The sequence below is a fragment of the Oryctolagus cuniculus genome, chromosome 7, assembly GCF_964237555.1.
Source record: "Oryctolagus cuniculus chromosome 7, mOryCun1.1, whole genome shotgun sequence".
In the NCBI taxonomy this organism is placed as follows: Eukaryota; Metazoa; Chordata; class Mammalia; order Lagomorpha; family Leporidae; genus Oryctolagus; species Oryctolagus cuniculus.
In genome coordinates, this window is record NC_091438.1 from 21,140,495 (window position 1) to 21,160,592 (window position 20,098).

The 20,098-nt window shown below is 44.9% G+C and overlaps 1 protein-coding gene across 6 annotated transcripts in view; it reads right to left on the minus strand.

The window, feature by feature from the left end:
- ACTR3B (actin related protein 3B) overlaps window positions 1–18,198 on the minus strand; it is a 119,922-nt gene extending 101,724 nt beyond the window's left edge. The window contains exon 1 of one of the 6 annotated variants that reach the window (XR_011390302.1): window positions 18,053–18,198. Coding sequence is in view for 1 of the 6 variants with exons in the window: in XM_008263927.4 (XP_008262149.1) it covers window positions 17,960–18,003 (44 nt within the window). In the remaining 5 variants the exon portion in view is untranslated. Of the gene's footprint in view, window positions 1–17,959 lie in introns of all 6 variants that reach the window. The other 5 variants (XM_051857097.2, XM_008263930.4, XM_008263927.4 and 2 more) reach the window with 5 other exon arrangements.
- Window positions 18,199–20,098: the final 1,900 nt, after the last annotated feature.

Sequence of the window (20,098 nt, forward strand, 5' to 3'; positions counted from 1 at the left end):
CCCAGCTGCCCCACTTCCAATCCAGCTCCCTGCTAATGTGTCAGGAAAAACAGAAGATCGTCGAAGAACATGGTGCCCTGCCACCAACGTGGGACACCTGGATGGAGCTCGAGGCTCCTGGCAATGGCCCAGCCCCAGCCATTGCAGCCATTTGGGTAGTGAATTAGCAGACAAGATCTCTCCGTCTCTAACTCTCCCTCTCTAACTCTGCCTTTCAAACAAATAAATCTTTTTTTTTTAAATGTGATGAGTTTTTACCTGTTTTCTACTTTTCATTAGTTTTGTTCATTTTGGAAGTTTCAGGAAGGAATTTTTTTAAGAAAGCTTTTATTTAATAAATATAAATTTCATAGGTACAGTTTCAGGAACACAGTGGTTCTTCCCCCCCATACCCACCCTCCCACCCTGAATCCCATCCCGCCTCCTCCTCCCTCTCCCATCCCATTCTTCATTAAGATTCATTTTTAATTATTTTATATACAGAAGACCAACTCTATACTAAGTAAAGATTTCAACAGTTTGCACCCACACAGACACACAAAATATAAAGTACTGTTTGAAGACAAGTTTTACAGTTAATTCTCATAGTACAACTCATTAAGGACAGAGGTCCTACATGTAGAGCAAGTGTACAGTGACTCCTGTTGTTGATTTAACAATTGACACTCTTATTTATGATGTCAGCAATCACCCGATGCTCTTGTCATGAGCTGTCAAGGCTATGGAAGCTTTTTGAGTCCACAAACTCTGTCAGCATTTAGACAAGGCCATAAGCAAAGTGGAAGTTCTCTCCTCCCTTCAGAGAAAGGTACCTCAGGAAGGAATGTTAAAGGAACATACTTGTACATTTACACCACATGTCCAACAAAGCTTTTTGGCTTTTTTTTTTCAGTTTATTTATTTTATTTGAAAAGCAGATTTATTTATTTTATTTGAAAAGCAGAGCTACAGAGAGGCAGAGGCAGAGGCAGAGAAGGAGAGAAAGTCTTCCATCCGCTGGTTCTCTCCCAAATGGCTGCAATGGCCAGAGCTGAGCCAATCCAAAGCCAGGAGCCAGGAGCTTCTTCCTAGTCCCCCATGCAGGTGCAGGGGCCCAAGGGCTTGGGCCATCTTCTACTGCTTTCTCAGGCCCTAGCAGAGAGCTGGATCAGAAGCAGAGCAGCTGGGACTCAAACCAGCACCCATATGGCATGCTGGTACTGCAGGCAACAGCCTTACTCCCTATGCCACAGTGCTGGCCCCCAACAAAGTTTTAAAGAACCTTTCATTATAGCCGGCACCGCAGCTCACTAGGCTAATCCTCCGCCTTGCGGTGCCGGCACACCGGGTTCTAGTCCCGGTCGGGGCGCCGGATTCTGTCCCGGTTGCCCCTCTTCCAGGCCAGCTCTCTGCTGTGGCCCGGGAGTACAGTGGAGGATGGCCCAAGTGCTTGGGTCCTGCACCCCATGGGAGACCAGGATAAGTACCTGGCTCCTGCCATCGGATCAGCGCAGTGTGCCGGCCGCGGCAGCCATTGGAGGGTGAACCAATGGAAAAGGAAGACCTTTCTCTCTGTCTCTCTCTCTCACTGTCCACTCTGCCTGTCAAAAAAAAAAAAAAAAAAAAAAGAACCTTTCATTATGAAAAGGATATATGACATGTGGTGAATACCAATTCTTCTAATGATATAGAGAATTTTTCATAAATGGATCTTTGATGATGATAAGGGAAAAGGCACAGTAATGAACACTAGAAGACCTTTCTCTCTCTGCCTCTGCCTCTATGTAACTCTACCTTTCAAATAACAGATTTTTACTTTAATCGATTTTTATTTTAATCTATTTATGTTAAATAAAAGACTGCTTTATAGTTATTAACAATTTTGATATTTTTATTTAGAAGTTTTATTTACCTTTTTGACACTAAGTGTGAGTTATTTTGCATTATAAATAATATCCTTTTACCCCTTAACATTTTACAGCAGTACATTTTTTCATAACATGAGACTGCAGAATTTTCTTCTTTTGTTATTCTATATGTGCAGGATTACAACACAAAGCTATTCTTCCATTTGAGTGCTCAGAACTGAGTGTTTCTGCAGATATTGTGGCATGTGTCTCTCTACTGTGATATATAAAGGTGTAATTAAGACTGAGTTCTGTTATTCTAATCAAGTTTGCTGTTAGTTGTGCATTAGCATATAAAAGCTAATATGTATTATATGCTCTTTCAACAGTTTTGAAACCTCTGCATAATTGATAATAAAAATGCATGACATTTTTGTTTTTAATAGACTTTTTTTAAATGATTGATTTATTATTTGAAAGGCAGAGTTATAGAGAGGCAGAGAGAGAAAGAGAGAGAAGTCTTCCATCCTCTGGTTTACTCCCCAGATGGCCACAATGACTGGAGCTGCACTGATCCCAGACCATAGCAGAGAGCTGGATTGAAGTAGAGCTGCCAGGACTCGAACTGGTGCCCATATGGGATGCCAGCACTGCAGGCAGTGGCTTTAGCCACTACACCACAGTGCCGACCCCCTTTAATAGACTTTTTTTTTAATTATTTTATTTACTTGAAAAGCAGAGTAACAGAGTGGCAAAGGCAAAGAGGGAGAGAAGAGAGAGGTCTTCCATCCGCTGGTTCACTCCCCAATGGCCAGAGCTGGGACGATCCAAAGCCAGGAACCAGGAGCTTCCTCCAGGTCTCTATGCAGGTGCAGGGGCCCAAGGATTTGGGCCATCTCCCACTGCTTTCCCAGGCCATAGCAGAAAGCTGGATCGGAAGTGGAGCAGCCAGGATGTGAACGGGTACCCATACAGGATGCTAACACTGCAGGTGGTGGCTTTATGCACTATGCCATGGTGCCAGCCCCTGGGCTTTTTTTTTTTTTTTTTTTTTTTTTTTTTGACAGGCAGAGTGGACAGTGAGAGAGAGAGACAGAGAGAAAGGTCTTCCTTTTCCATTGGTTCACTCCCCAATGGCCACTACTGCCAGCGCACCGCGCTGATCTGAAGCCAGGAGCCAGGTACTTATCCTGGTCTCCCATGGGGTGCAGGACCCAAGCACTTAGGCCATCCTCCACTGCACTCTCTGGCCACAGTAGAGAGCTGGCCTGGAAGAGGAGCAACCGGGACAGAATCGGCGCCCCGACTGGGACTAGAACCCAGAGTGCCGGTGCCGCAGGCGGAGGATTAGCCTATTGAGCCGTGGCGCTGGCCGCTCCTGGACTTTTAAAATTATAATTTTTAGGTTTACTTTAGGTTTTTGTCCTGTTGACTTTTTGACACAGCAAGCCCAAAAATAACTTTCTGAATATTTTCACTTCTGTGTAAGTGGAAAGGGCATCTTTCACATATAAGGGGACTGACCCATATTTTCAAAAGTATTTTATCATTGTGCAACTAACAACAGAAACTAGCCCTTAATTATGGTGACTGTTCCTATTTGGTGTGTGTGAGATTATTCTAGCAGTTACAGCGTAACAGTTACAGCATAACACAGCTGAATTATTCCCATACACACACTCCATCACCCAAATAATTTACTGCTCTATTAACATTGGCATTGATAAAATTATTATTAAGAAAACTAAGATTAAGAAAAAAATAGAAAATTATTTGGTGTGGCCATCTTACATGCTTATGTTTCCTACAAAAAGCTAAATATTCTAGCAGTGGTGTAATGAAACATCTTAATGTTGGTGTATATATGTTTTGGTATAGGAATGTCATTTTGTTGCCACAGCACTGCAGTAAAATACATAAATAAAAAGTTACATTCAAAAAAGTTAAACTAAGCCGGCGCCGTGGCTCAATAGGCTAATCCTCCACCTTGCGGCGCCGGCACACCGGGTTCTAGTCCCGGTCGGGGCGCCGGATTCTGTCCCGGTTGCCCCTCTTCCAGGCCAGCTCTCTGCTATGGCCAGGGAGTGCAGTGGAGGATGGCCCAGGTGCTTGGGCCCTGCACCCCATGGGAGACCAGGAAAAGCACCTGGATCCTGGCTCCTGCCATCGGATCAGCGCGGTGCGCCGGCTGCAGCGGCGGCCAATGGAGGGTGAACCAACGGCAAAGGAAGACCTTTCTCTCTCTGTCTCTCTCTCTCACTGTCCACTCTGCCTATCAAAAATAAAAAAAAAAAAAAAAAAAAGAAAGAAAAACAAAAAAGTTAAACTAAAATAAAATAGAATCAGATGCTGGGAGAGAAAAAGGGGGAAGAGGAAGAAGAGATTACAAGCTAATTTCATTATTGCTCATAATTGACAGCCATTAGAAAACAGCTACAAATAAAAGGAGTATACATAAGGTTAATCACTAGACAGAAATACAACCTGCCCTAAAGTCCACCAAAAAATATATAAATCAAATATAATCAACTACACAGTAAAAGATTATATTGAAATAGACGTGAATAAACTTAATACAAATCAATATGGCAAAACCAAGGCTAAATATATTGATGATATAAACAAACATTTATAAATAAATGCTCTTGATTCAGCACTGCTGAGTCTAAATGAGCTTAAGTCACCCACTAAAAGACAACCTAACAAAAGCAAAAAATCCAGCAAATACACTGGGTATGAGAGAAATAAAACAAACAATTCAGAAAGGATAATAATAAATATATAGGGGCCAACACTGTGAAATAGCAGGTAAAGCCATTGCCTGCAGTGCCATTATCCCATATGAGTGCCAGTTCAAGTCCCAGCTGCTCTACCTCCAATCCAGCTCTCTGCTATGGCCTGGGAAAGCAGAAGAGCACAGCCCAAGTCCTTGGGCCCCTGCAGGAGACTAGGAAGAAGTTCCTGCCTCCTGGCTTCAGAATGACGAAGCTCCAGCCATTGTGGCCATGTAGGGAGTGAATCAGCAGAAGACCCACCCCCCGTCTCTCTGCCTCTGTCTCTGCCTCTGCCTCTCTGTAACTCTGCCTTTCAAGTAAATAACTAAATCTTTCTAAAAAAATAAAAATAAAAGAGGACATCATAAAAAATACACATATATTCACATACCAAGCAAATACAGTGAGAAGCAAGCAGGAATCACACATCTCCATATCTAACAAAAGAGAATTCAGAGAAAGGCTCTGATGCGGTAAAACTGGTCTCTTCTTATTAACTTGGTGCTGTAACCTGAATGCTTTGTAAGTTGCATTAAAATTACTGAATCAAAAAGAGAGAGAGAGAGAGAGAAAATTCAGGCTAGAAAACACTCAAAGGAAGACCCTTTATAATGATAAAACAATAACTCAAGTAAAAATACAAATTATCTATATGTAGGTAGCCAATGAAACAGTCATAATATTCATAAAACAGAAAACTACTAGAGAAATAAGAAACACATTAAGGATAGGCATTGTGGCAAGTGGGTTAAGCCACCACTTAAGATGCCTGCATCCCATACCCCAGTGCCTGGTTCAAGTCCTGGTCACTCGACTTCCAACCAAGCTTCCTGTTTATGTGTCTGGAAAAGCAGCAGATGATGGCTCAAGTACTTGAGTTTTCGCCTTGGGTGTGAGAAGCCCTTATCTAGTTCCTGGCTGCTGGCTTGGGCCTGACCTGGCTCTGGTTGTTGTGGGCAATTAGGGAGTGAATCATCAGACAGAAGATCTCTCTCCCTGTCCCTTTCTGTGACTCTTTCAAATAAATAAATAAACAAAATCTTAAGAAAAAAAATACCAATAACACCAAGACAGATCTAGCACACAACAATGACAAATTTGGAAGACCTAAATAAGTAATAAGGTACTTCACAAAGATACATGAACTCTAAACTCATTAACAGAATATCCCTCCTCCTCAAGAATATATAGAACATACACAAACCATCTTAAACCACAAACAAATGAAGTCCAAAGAACAGAAATAACACAACTGCACTCTGTAGCCAAAATGGAACAAAAGCAGAAATTAAAATCAAAAAGGCTTTTCCACCTAAACATTTTAAAAACCTACTATGGGGCTGGTGCTATGTTGCAGAAGGTTAAAGCCCCAGCCTGCAGTGCCAGTTCGAGTCCCAGCTGCTCCACTTCTGATCCAGCTCTCTGCTATGGCCTGGGAAAGCAGTAGAAGATGGCCCAAGACCTGGGCCCCTGCACCCACCTGGGAAGACCCAGAGGAAGCTCCTGGCTTCTGGCTTTGGATTGGCCCAGCTCCAGCCATTGCAGCCATTTGGAGAGTGAGCCAGCGGATGGAAGACCTCTTTCTCTTTCTCTCTCTCTCTCTCTCTCTCTCTCTCTCTCTCTCTCTTTCTCTCTGCCTCTGCTTCTCTGTAACTATGCCTTTCAAATAAATAAATCAATCTTAAAAAAAAAAAACAAAAAACTGCCATCCCAAATCAGAGCACCAGTAATAGTCCTAGCTGCTCCACTTCTGATTCAGCTCTCTGTTAATGTGCTTGGAAAAGCATTGGAAGACGGCCCAACTACATGGACTCCTGCCATCCTTGGGGGAGACCAAGATGGAGTTCCAGGCTCCTGGCTGCAGCCTGGGCTCTTGAGGTCATTTGGGGAACAAAGCAGTGGATGAAAGCTCTCTTTCCAAATCTGGCTCCTGGCTCCTTGCTATGGATGGGCCTAGCTCAGGCCAGTGCGGCCATTTGGGGAGTGAACCAGCACATGAAAGATCTTTCTCTCTGTCTTTCCCTCTCTCTGTAACTCTACACCTCAAATAAATATATAAAATCTATTTAAAAATTAATTAATTGGGGCTGGCACTGTGGCACAGCAGGTTAATGCCCTGGCCTGAAGCGCCAGCATCCCATATGGGCACCAGTTCAAGTCCGGCTGCTCCACTTCCGATCCAGCTCTCTGCTATGGCCTAGGAAAGCAGTAGAGGATGGCCCAGGTCCTTGGACCCCTGCACTCGCATTGGAGACCTGGAAGAAGCTCCTGGCTCCTGGCTTTGGATCAGTGCAGCTCCGGCCATCTGGAGAGTGAACCAGTGGATGGAAGACCTCTCTCTCTCTCTCTCTCTCTATAACTCTGACTTTCAAATAAATAAATAAATATTTTTTTAAAAAATTAATTAAAAATTCTGCTCCAACACCATATCGGAACATAGAAAAACAGAAAAATTTAATTTGTCATATAAAGAAAGTCTTAACACTGACCCCAAAACCTGACAAAGACTGCACCAAAAATCAAAATTGTAAATTAGTCACACTTATATTGATGGGAAAAATCTAAAAAGTAACAAACAGAATCCATATGCACATCAAAAAAACACTGTGGCACAGTGGGTTAAGCTGCCACCTGCAGTGCCGGCATCCCATATGGGCGCCAGTTCAACCCAGCAGCTCCACTTCCAATCCAGCTCTCTGTTATGGCGTAGGAAAGCAGCAGAAGATGGCCCAAGTCCTTGGGCCCCTGCACCCACCTGGGAGACCCAGAAGAAGCTCCTGGCTCCTGGCTTCAGATGGGCTCAGCTTCGGCTATTGTGGCCAACTGGGAGGTAAGCCAGAGGATGGAAGACCTCTCTTTCTGCCTCTACTCTCTCTGTGTAACTCTGAATTTCAAATAAATAAATAAATCTTTTAAAAAAATGTATCCTGAATGAGTGGGGATTATTTCAAAACACAAAAGTTGTATAATGGGGCTGGCACTGTGGCACAGCAGGTAAAGCTGCTGCCTGCAGTGCCGGCATCCTATATGGGCACTAGTTCAAGTCCCAGCTGCTCCACTTCCAATCCAGCTCTCTGCTATGGCCTGGGAAAACAGTACAAGATGGCCCAAGTCTTTGGGCCCCTGCACCAATGTGGGAGACCCAGAAGCAGCTCCTGGCTCCTGGCTTCAGATCGGCGCGACTCTAGCCGTTGTGGCCGTCTGGGGAGTCAACCATTGGATGAAGACCTCTCTCTGCCTCTCCTTGTCTCTCTTGTGTAACTCTGACTTTCAAGTAAACAAATAAAATCCATTAACATAATCCATCATATTAACTAAGGAAGAAACACATTGTATTTATGGTAAAGATATCTGGCAATATTCAACACTCATTCCTGCCATAAATATTCCTCCAAAAAATACAAATTGGCATACTTTATTAATGATATATATGCATACAGATGTTTATGTATTTATATTAGCACACCACACACAGAGAGCACTCCAAAAGCCAGCATCTTACTTATTTTAGAAACACCATAAGCTATTTCACAAGTCAGGAACAAAAGAATGCAAACTCCACTCCTATTTAACACATGCTTAGAGATACTGGCCACTGAGTAATTAGAGTAGGGCTGGTGTTGAGTTGTGGCATAGCAGGTTAAGCTGCCACTTGGAGCACCAGTACCCCATACTGAAGTGCCATTTTGAGTTCCAGCTACTCTGTTTCTTATCCAGCTTTCTGCTAATTCATCACTGGAAGCAGCAGATGATGGCTCCAGGCTCCCAGCTTTGGTCTGGCCCAGCCCCAGCTGCTACAGGCATTTGGAGGGTGAACCAAATGAAAGGTAATTTAGTCTATGTGCGTGTGTGTGTATGCATGCACCAATCTCTGCCTTTCAAATAAATGAAAATTAAAAAAAAAAAAAAAAAAAAAAAACAGCAGTTGGGGGGCTGGCGCCATGGCTCACTTCGTTAATCCTCTGCCTGCAGCACTGGCATCCCACATGGGCGCCAGGTTCTAGTCTCAGTTGCTCCTCTTCCAGTCCAGCTCTCTGCTGTGGCCCAGGAGGGCAGTGGAGGACGGCCCAAGTGTTGGGTCCCTGCACCCGCATGGGAAACCAGGAAGAAGCACCTGGCTCCTGCCTTCAGATCGGCGCAGCACGCCGGCCATAGCAGCCATTTGAGGGGTGACTGGCACTCCCTCCCTCCTTTGCTCCCCCTCCATACCTTCTTCCCTTTCAACAACATGAGAAGTAAATAAATTTTTTTCAATCCTGTCAGGCTTTTCTCCCCCTGAAACTAAAAAAATTGATTATAAAGTTCATTTGGAGGAACTAAAAACAGAGAGAAAACCCTGAAAAAGAACCAAATGAGCAGGGGAGGCCACACTATCAGATATTAAACATTCTAAATGCCTCAGTAATTAAAACTCTGTGGTGCAGCTGCATGATTAAACCACAGACTAATGTTACACAAAACAAAATCCAGAAATAAACACAACTGTACAAATTTACTACATGATAAAAGCAGCAGCTCCAGTAATTGTTTGGTTGTTTTTTTTTTTTTTTAACGTAATACTGAGACAAATAGGATAGCCAAGGGGAAGAAGAATTGGATTCGACTGGGTCCACTTCTCACACCATACCTCCAGATTAATTCCAAAGGGATAAGAGATTTAAATGAAAAAAATTTTTAAACCACCAAGTAATCAGAATGAAAACAAAAAACTTTCTAAATTATAACTGACTCAAAATCTAGAATAAGCGGGGAAAAAAATGAAAAAATCTGACACTGTTTTAAAAAGTTTGCACAGTGGGGCCAGCGCTGTGGTGTAGCAGATAAAGCCACCACCTGCAGTGCCAGCATCCCATATGGGCATCACTTCGAGTCCCGGTTCTCCACTTCCCATCCAGCTCTCTGCTATGGCCTGGGAAAGAAGCAGAAGATGGCCCAAGTCCTTGGGCCCCTGCACCCTGGTGGGAGACCTGGAAGTAAAGAAGCTCCTGACTCCTGGCTTCCAATGGGCGGCCAATTGGGGAGGGAACCAGTAGATGGAAGACCTCTCTCTTTCTCTCTCTTTCTGCCTCTGTCTCTCTGTAACTCTGCCTTTCAAATAAATAAATCCTAAAAAAAAAAAACTTTGCATGGTAAAAGACAAACAATAAATAGGGAAAATGTAAATGCAAATTAATGTCACAAAGTGTTAATAGCCTTATGTGCAGAACAGAGTTAGTAGGCCAGAAACTGCTGTCCTTAGAAAGGTCTGCCTGCAAGTGTGGCCTCTGGCTAACATCCAGGAACTTAAACTTTCAGAGGACCCCCTACCATCCCCTAAATGAGAAGAGGGGCTCATTGTGCCTAGACTTGTGCAAACAACATGGTTTATATCAAACCCCTGCCCCCTTTGAGAACCATGGAATTCTGGTATATGCTTGCATGACTAGTCCCCAATGAAAACCTGGGGTGCTACGTTGTAACGAGCTTCCCAGTAAGCAGCTTCATACACGTTGTCAGAACTTTCCTTGGAAGGAAGGAAGGAAGTATACCCAATACGATGGCACTGGGAAAAGGCTCTGGCAGCTTGCACTGGTTTCCTCCATTCTTCACCACATACCTTTTCTCTTGGCTGTTTTTACCATGACCCCATGAGTCCTAACAAATTACGGAACCTGGAGATGTCTATGGAGCCCAACATACCCTAATATACAAACAGCACTAAAAATAAAGAAGCACGGGGCCAGCGCTGTGGCGTGACGAGTAAAGCTGCTCTCTGCACTGCTGACCTCCCATATGGGTGCCAGTTCGAGTTGCAGCTGCTCCACTTCCCATCCAGCTCCCTGCTAAAACACCTGAGAAAGCAGTGGAAAATGGCCCACATACATGGGAGCTCTGAACCTGAAAGAAGTTCCTGGGGCTGGCGCCATGGCTCACTTGGTTAACCCTCCCCCTGCGGCGCCGGCATCCCATATGGGCGCCGGGTTCTAGTCCGGGTTGCTCCTCTTCCAGTCCAGCTCTCTGCTGTGGCCAGGGAGGGCAGTGGAGGATGGCCCAAGTCCTTGGACGCCTGCACCCGCATGGGAGACCAGGAAGAAGCACCTGGCTCCTGGCTTCAGATTGGCACAGCGCTGGCTGTGGCAGCCATTTGGGGGATGAACCAACGAAAGGAAGACCTTTCTCTCTGTCTCTCTCTCTCTCACTGTCTATGACTCTACTGTCAAATAAAAAAATAAAAAATAAATAAAAATAAAATATATATTATTTTTATTTTATATATATGTGTATATATATATATATATATATATGAATAAAAAAGAAGCTCCTGGCTCCTGGCTTCAGCCTGGTCCAGCACCGGCCATTAAATGAACCAGTGGATGAAAGATTTCTCTGTCTCTCCCTCTCTGTAACTCTGCCTCTGAAATAAATAATCTAATTTTTTTTTAAATGGCTTTTAATCATATGAAAAGATGCTTACCTTCACATATAAGAAATTTAAATTGGGGCCTGCTGCCTGCAGCACCAGCATCCCATATGGATGGCAGTTCAATTCCCGCCAGCTCCACTTTTGATCCAGTTCCTTGCTAAAGTGCCTGTGAAAGCAGTGGAAGATAGCCCAAGTGCTTGGGCCCCTGCACCCACAGAAGAAGTACCTAGCTCCTTGCTTTGGATAGGCCCAGCTCCAGCTGTTGCGGCCATGTAGAGAGTGAACCAGCGGATTGAAGGCCTCTCTCTGTCTCTCCCTCTGTCTGTAACTCTGCCTCTCAAATAAATATTAAAAAAAAAAAAAAGATGTATGCATACACAAGGCTGTCATTGCAGTCTTAGCAGAATGCTCAAAAAATGAAAGAAACATATCTGAAGAATATGGGGCACTGTGGCATAGCAGGTTAAGCCCCTGCCTGCAGCACTGGCATCCCTTATGGTCACTGGTTTGAGTCCCAGCTGCCCTGCTTGAGATCCAGCTCCCTGCTAATGGCCATGGGAAAGCAGAAGATGGTCCAAGTGCTTGGGTCCCTATACCCACATGGGAGACCTAGAGGAAGCTCCTGGATCCTGGTTTCAGCCTGGTCCAGTCCTGGCCACTGGGGACATTTGTGGAGTATATCAGTGGATGGAAGACCTCTCTCTCTCTCTTCCCCTCTCCCTTTAACTCTGCCTTTCAAATAATAAACCTTTTTTTTTTTTTTTTTTTTTTGACAGGCAGAGTGGACAGTGAGAGAGAGAGACAAAGAGAAAGGTCTTCCTTTGCCGTTAGTTCACCCTCCAATGGCCACCACGGCCTGCGCGCTGCAGCCGGCACACCGCGCTGATTGGAAGGCAGGAGCCAGGTACTTCTCCTGTTCTCCCATGGGGTGCAGGGCCCAAGCACTTGGGCCATCCTCCACTGACTTCCCAGGCCACAGCAGAGAGCTGGCCTGGAAGAGGAACAACCGGGACAGAATCCAGCGCCCCGACCGGGACTAGAACCCGGTGTGCCAGCACCGCCAGGCGGAGGATTAGCCTAGTGAGCTGGGGCACTGGCCCAAATAATAAATCTTAAAAAAAAAAAAAAAAAAATATGGAACAATGGAAGCATCAAAACAAATGATGGTAATAATAATTACCCACTGAATATAATGATGACATAATGGATATAATACTTTAAATGATAATCTATAAGGACAGTACACAAATGAATAGGGAATAGGGGCCGGCACTGTGGCATAGCAGGTAAAGCCACCGGCTTCAGTGCCGGCATCCCATGTGGGTGCCAGTTCGAGTCCCAGCTGCTCCACCTCAAATCCAGCTCTATGACCTGGGAAAGCAGTAGAATATGGTTCAAGTCATTGCGCCCCTGCACCAATGTGGGAGACCCAGAAGAAGCTCCTGGCTCTGGCTTCAGATCGGCAAAGCTTCAGCCGTTGCAGCCAATTGGGGAGTGAACCATCAGAGGGAAGACCTCTCTCTCTCTCTACCTCTCCTCTTTCTGTGTAACTTGGACTTTCAATTAAATAAATAATTTTTTTAAAAAAAATGAATAGGGAATATAGAAAAGTTCTTTATAGTAAAATGCTAACTGAGCAATAAAGTCAGAATACAACAGCTAAAAAAATCAGCATCTTGCAACCATCACTGTAAATAATGTTTGGTCAAAAATCACCAATGCATACTTAAAACTAATGAGTGAGTGCTTAAGGAAGAACAGTATGGACATAAAATATCTCCCCACAAATGACCTATTATCACAAAGGGAAAAATAATAACTATACAGTGAGAAACCTACGGGGCATCACCCTACCCAATAAGCCAAGTGAATTTCACCAAGAATAAAGCAACTCAGCATCTTAAACCTTTAGATGGGACACACTAAGATCAACATCACTTTTGTGGCATTCCTGACAATACATATGCTGTATCTATCTTAGGAAACACCAGACAAACCTAAATTGAAGGACATCATACATAACTGGCTATCAAAAATGTCAACGTCTTGAAAGACAAAAAAAATAAAATAACAAACTGTTCCAAATTAAATGAGACTCAAAAGACAAGACAACAACAAATGCAATGTATGGTGCTAGATGGGAGAGAAGGCGAGATTCCTTAAAATATATAAATGGGGGCCAGCGTCGCGGCTCAATAGGCTAATCCTCCGCCTGCAGCGCCGGCACACCGGGTTCTAGTCCCGGTCGGGGTGCCGGTTCTGTCCCGGTTGCTCCTCTTCCAGGCCAGCTCTCTGCTGTGGCCACGGAGTGCAGTGGAGGATGGCCCAGGTGCTTGGGCCCTATACCCCATGGGAGACCAGGAGGAGGCACCTGGCTCCTGGCTTCAGATCAGCACGGTGCACAGGCCACAGCGCGCCGGCCTCAGCGGCCATTGAGGGGTGAACCAACGAAAAAGGAAGACCTTCCTCTCTGTCTCTCTGTCTCTCTCTCTCACTGTCCACTCTGCCTGTCAAAAAAAAAAAAAAAAAAAAAAAATATATATATATATATATATATATAAATGGGGACTGTTCTCATGAACACGGGGAATACTATTGTATTGTATTGTATTGTATTCAAGTTTTCTGATTTTGCAATTGGTCTGTGATTGTATATAAGAGTGATTTATTCTCGGAACCGGCACTGTGGCTCACTTGGTTAATCCTCCCCCTGCAGCACCGGCATCCCATATGGGCACCGGATTCTAGTCCGGGTTGCTCCTCTTCCAGTCCAGCTCTCTGCTGCGGCCCAGGATGGCAGTGGAGGATGGCCCAAGTCCTTGGACGCCTGCACCCGCATGGGAGACCAGGAAGAAGCACCTGGCTCCTGGCTTCAGATTGGCGCAGCGCCGGCCATGGCAGCCATTTGGGGGGTGAACCAACGGAAGGAAGACCTTTCTCTCTGTCTCTCTCTCTCTCTCAGTCTAACTCTGTTAAATAAAAAAAAAAAAAGTGACTTATTCTCAGAAGGCAGACACTGAATTATGATGTAAAAGAGTATGTTTTCAAAAAAAAAAAAACCCGAGATAAAATTTTAAATATATATATAGATAAACACACACACACACACACACACACACACATACATACTTCTGGTTCAGCCTGGCTCAGACCCAGCCTTTGCAGCCATTTGGACAGTGACCCATGGATGGAAGACATCTCTCTCTCCCTCCCTATTAAAACTGCCTTTCAAATAAATAAATCTTAAAAAAAATTCCTGGAATCAAGTCTCTCCTCTCCTTCCAATCCAGCTTCTTGATAACGCACACGCTGTGAAGTAGCAGATGATGCCCTATGCACTTGGGTTCCTACCACCCACATGGGAGAGCTGGATGAGTTCTTGGCACCTGCCTGTGGCCTGGCACTGTCCCAGCTGTTGTAGGCATTTGGGGAATGAACCAGCAAACGCCAAGATCTTTTTCTATCTCCCTACCTCTGTCACTCTGCCTTTCAAATAAATTAACTAATCTTTAAAAAAAAAAAAAAAAGAGTATGATGTCTACAACTTAGTCTCAAACCATTCTAAAAAGTAGTAAATAGGGGCTGGTGCTGTGGTGTTGCGGGTAATGCCAGCACCACAGCCCATATGGGCGCCGGTTCGAGTCCCAGCCGCTCCACTTCCAATCCAGCTCTCTGCTATGACCTGGGAAAGCAGTAGAAGATGGCCCAAGTGCTTAAGCCCCTGCACCCACTTGGGAGACCCGGAGGAGGCTCCTGGCTCCTGGCTCCAGACTGGCGCAACTCTGGCAGTTGCGCCCATTTGGGGAGTGAACCAACAGATGGAAAACCTCTCTCTCTCTCTCTCTCTCTCTCTCTCTGCCTCTGCCTCTGCCTTTCTACACCTCTGCCTTTCAAATGAATAAATAAATATTTTTTAAAAAAAGCAGTAAGTGATAATAGTAGGTATTGGGTCCAGTGGTTCAGACACCCACATCCCATACTGCAGCACCTGGCTTCAATTCCTGGCTCTGGCTCCTGACACAAGCCTCCTGCTAATGCAGACCCTTGGAGGCAGTGATGACCCTGTAAGTAATTGGGGAAACCACCCACATGGGAAACCTGGGTTTAGTTCCTGGTTCCCAGACTTGGGCCTGGCCTGGGCCCAGCCCCAGCTATGGTGAGAATTTGCAGAGTGAACTGGCAGATGAGGATTTTCTCCCTCTCTCTCTGCCTCCCAAATAAATAATTCTTCTAAAAAAGAAAAATAGTTAAAACATGTGTAAACATACACAAAATAATGAAGTAAATGTTAATAGGTGAAACTAGAAAAGCACAATCATTTTTTGTTCTCTTTCAGTTTTCAATATATTTGAAAGTACTTCAAAATAAATTTTAAAATGCAAAAGTCTTCATTAAAGAAGTACAGTTAAGAGAAGTGATGCTGGACTTGTGGGAAACTGAAAACTATGCCGCCTAGTCATTCCTTTAAATAGATGAACCTTTATTTTTGGATATATCACATCCCTTTTTCTGTATTATACCGGCCCCCGGCACTCGGGCTTTCACCCAGCTGGTCGGTTTATCAGAAACTTGAGGTTACCAGGATGAAACACTGTTTAATACACTGTTATTCAGTACACTGTTATCATTACTTAGGACACTGTTTAATACACTGTTATTCAGTACCCTGTTATCATTACTTAGAACACTGTTTAGCACAAAACATTCTAATAGACATTGTTCAGAGCACTATCCACTAAATCATTAGTGCCCACTATGTATCATTCAATGTCAAATTTTTCTTTTAGCATTTAGTACTAAAAAAACCTTTTCAAATGAGAAACAGGTACTTCTCTTCCTTCCTGATGACGGGAATTACATAACAATGGTTCTTTTGTGATATTATCAGATAGAAAAACCCATGCCAGATGATGACCAACTACAGCAACCAATGGTCTACAGTCTGGGGTGATTTCCCAGGCCCATTCTTTCCCTTGGTTTTGGTTATTTTTATCTGCCATTGCACTGCTTTTTGTCCTATTTTGAGGCAAAAGTCAATCCAAAACCCAATTTAGCTGTCGGGGAAATGTAAGAACTACTAATACATTAAAGTAGGTAACGTTAGGGGCATCCAGGCTGCTCCTGGCCACACAATAGACATGGGCTATTCATGCCTGCTAACTGCAGCAGTTTCCATGACAGAATTATGTCCATGGGAAACCCACTGGGAAGACTCCCTAACACAGTTTCTAGGTCTCAACACCAAAGCCTACAACAACTGAAGCATGTGTCACAAAACAAAGATCTATTGAGGCCCAATGTCCCAGTGAGCAGTTACATTTATCACCTACCTCAAAAGATCTAAACTGAGCACATTTCAGATATTTATAGCAAGAATGAGTAAGGCCCCCAGCTTACTAACGTCAAAGGTATGACAAACTCTGTGAGCATTATTTGACTGCTACAAAACAAGAAATGCTTCGTTATTTCAATAGCTTTTGCCAGACCAAAAATACAAAAGCAAAAGCCTCACATGCAAATGTGACATTGGAAAATACTTCTACATGTTGCCTTCACCCATAACACAGCCAGGCCAGAGGGGCGCAGGGTGAACAATGAAACTGGAGGGAGGAGAAGAGTTAGGTCCTCAACAACTGGAGGGAGAACTGTAACATAATACTGATTCTGGCTTGTGTTTTGAGTATTAAAGCAATTTCTAAAAACTAAAAAGCCAAAAAACTTCTAGTACAATATTTCAAAAAGAAAAACTGGCACAAACAAAAAGGCCACAATTTTTCCCTGGCCCGGAACCACCACTGGTGGCTTGAGCAGCAAAGGCAAAGAACTATCAGTAGGAGATGGACTGTAGCAAATTAAAGACGACACCCCCACAAGGTTGTCAGGGAAACCAAACCAAGTGCATCTTTCTACACAACAGAATCAAGGGTAGGGAGACTGAGCCATGAAATATTCTGTGGCAAAACGATTAAACTCTCTTCTCAAAAAAAAAAAAAAAAAAAAAAAATCTTTCAGAGGCTACATTTATGTCCGGGCTATTAAGTACTAAACCCACAATGCAAGCAAGCAAGCTTGTATTCCCAAACTATCAGCAATCATCTCGCTGAAAATCAGCGACTGGAAATACAAGACATTCCCTGAAGTCCGTTCTAAATAGCTTGACACCCCAAGAAGCCATCACATCCCTAAAAGACCAACCTATACCACAAACAGGTTTTCCCAAATCTACACTGCTTTTCCAAAATGGAGTCTTTTCAAACATCTTGTGTAAACAAAAAGGCAAGTCTCCGCAAAACTAAAAGCAAGACGTTATACTGAGTGTGCCCTTTCACCCTGGAAAAGAGCAGAGTGGGCATTACACAGGCTGTCGGAGTTGGCAGATCAATGTAAATATCTCCACAAGTAGGCGGCAAAAAGCATGGGCCAGGAGAAATGACACGCGCCTGAGGGCACAGAACCAAGGCCAGCAAACATCAGAGGGCAGGGGCAACGTTAGCCGGCAGGTAAGTGACGTTAAAAAAAAACACACCCGCAGTGATGGGTGCCCCAGAGGCACTCCAGCAAGGTGAGATGCGGCTGACCTCGGATTCCCGACAGGGTGTCCATCCCGGAGGCCGGCGCGGGGCTGCGCGCCCAGGGCACCCTCCCGCCGGGCCACGTGAGAAGGGGACAGGCCAGGAGAAGTGGGCACACGGACTGGACACTACGTCCCTCCCCCTCAGTCACCTTCTTCTCGTGGCCCTTCCCAAAAGGGACATCACAGCATCAGGGCTAAGCCTGATGGGAGCGGCGGGGGCCGCGCGGAGACCCCGGAGGCAGTGACCCCACTGTCAGTGCCCAGTCATGGGTCCCTGAGTTCCGGAGCGGCGAGCGCAACTCGACCACCAGGTGAGGGCAAGGTGCCCGGGGCCGGGAGCGGGTCCGCGGAGGAGCGGGGGTAGACGCCGAGCGGGTCTTACCCGGTGCCACAGTCCACCACGCAGGGAGGCAGGGAGCCCGCCATGGTCTGGACGCGCGGCGCTCAGGCGCCGGCCGCACCGCTGCCAGCTCACCTGCGTGCCGCCTCTCCAGCGAGCCTCCGCAGCGCCGCCGCCGGGAGCCCGGATGCTCCGTGGCCGCCACGTGACGCCACCCCCGGACTAGCCAATCGGAACGCGCGAGCCCCGCCCCCTTCACTCGCCATCTTTGGTGCTGGCAGCGAAGCTTTTAAGCCCATACGTCCAACCTTCAGGCTGGAGAGGCTGGGGGTTATTTTTAACTGACCTGCGGTTAACGTGACCCTGTTTCCAAGGCATGACTCCTTGCTCATCCTTTAAGTCTCAGCTAAATTGTCACCTTCTCAGGGAAGTTGTCCCCGATCACCCAAACTAGGTCCCCTCCCCACACTTTAGTCTCTGTCTCTACCATCTCATTCTTGGAAGCAAATTTTTTTAATATTTATTTATTTGTAATCTATCTTTCCACTGGCCAGTAGGCTGTGCTGGGAAAGGGTTCCAGTCTGACTATTGTTGATGGATGCATAACACAGTATTGAGTGCAAACATGGAAAACACCCAAGTGAATGAGTGAATAATTTTCACCATATAGAGAAAAAATATTACAATTATCATATCTGGCAGAGCACTGCACAATTTATTCTAAGAAGAAAAATCTGGAAGACAAATGCATGGCTAACCTTAAGGAATGAATGACCTCAGACTGAGATAATACCGTACCTTTAGTATTACTGGAAACTACTTTCAAGTATCAAAGACAAGATCATTATCCAAAACTTCTTAGGGAAATCAGAGACTGAAGAAGGCAAAACCTACCCACCATGCTATAAAGGTACCAAATGTCCCACTGCTGCCAACTTCTTGTCCTATTATAAATTCTTAGCATTAATTTTTAGGGAGTTTTCTAGAAAGACACGTGTTTCATAACTTTTTTTTCTCTAGGAAAACAGTAGATGTGTTGATAATTCCAGTTTAACCATTATCATTTTTTTTCTTACATGTTTGAGTTAAATAAAGCCCAGATGTAAAAAATGTTCAGGAGAAGAGAAGAGAAGAGGAGTGGAGAAGAGGGGAAGGCAGGAGAGAGGAGGGGAGAGAGAAGGAGGAGAGGGGAGGGGAGAAGAAAAGAATAAGGGTGGCACTGTGGTGTAGAGGGTAAAGCCACCACCTGTGATACCAGCATCCCATTTGGACACCAGTTGGGGTCCTGACTGCTCCACTCCAATCCAGCTCCCTGCTAATGCTCCTGGGAAAGCAGTGGAAGATGACCCAAGTCCTTGGGCCCTTACATCCACGTGGGAGACCTAGAAGCTCCTGGCACCTAGATTTGGTCTGGCCAGCCCTGGCCATTGCAGCCATTTGGGAAGTGAACCATTGGATAGAAAATTTCTCTGTCTCTCCCTCTCCCTATAACTCTGCCTTTCAAATAAATAAATAAATCTTTATATTAAAAAAAGAAGAAGAAGGGCCGATGCTGTGGCGTAGCAGGTAAAGCCGTTGCCTGCAGTGCCGGCATCCCACATGGCCACCGGTTCGAGTCCCAGCCACTCCACTTCCAATCCAGCTCTCTGCTATGGCCTGGGAAAGCAGTAGAAGATGGCCCAAGGCCTTGGGACCCTGCACCCTGGTAGGAGACCCGGAGGAAGCTCCTGGTTCCTGGTTTCAAATCGGCACAGCTCTGCCCAAAGCACCCAATTGGGGAGTGACCCAGCGGGTGGAAGACTGCTCTCTGCCTCTCCTCTCTGTGCAACTCTGCCTTTCAAATAAATAAATAAATCCTAAAAAAATAAAAATAAATAAATGGCTCTTTAAAAAAAAAAGAATAGAAGAATCAGGCATAGAACCCAAAGAGCAGGGAAAAAGATCGGCTTAGCTATTTCCTGCTTTACCAAGGCCCTGCCCAGCTCTCATTTTTTCATAGACCTTGCTAAAACAGTGTAGATAAATTTTAGATTACAGACTGTTGGCACCGCTGTGTCTTTTATTTTCACTTACTTAATGCATATTTATCAAGCGCCTACCATGAGTCATGCTTTGTATTAGGGCATGCAACAATCAGCAGGATGTTCAGAGTATCTTTTCCCAAGAGCCTAGTGAGAGGTA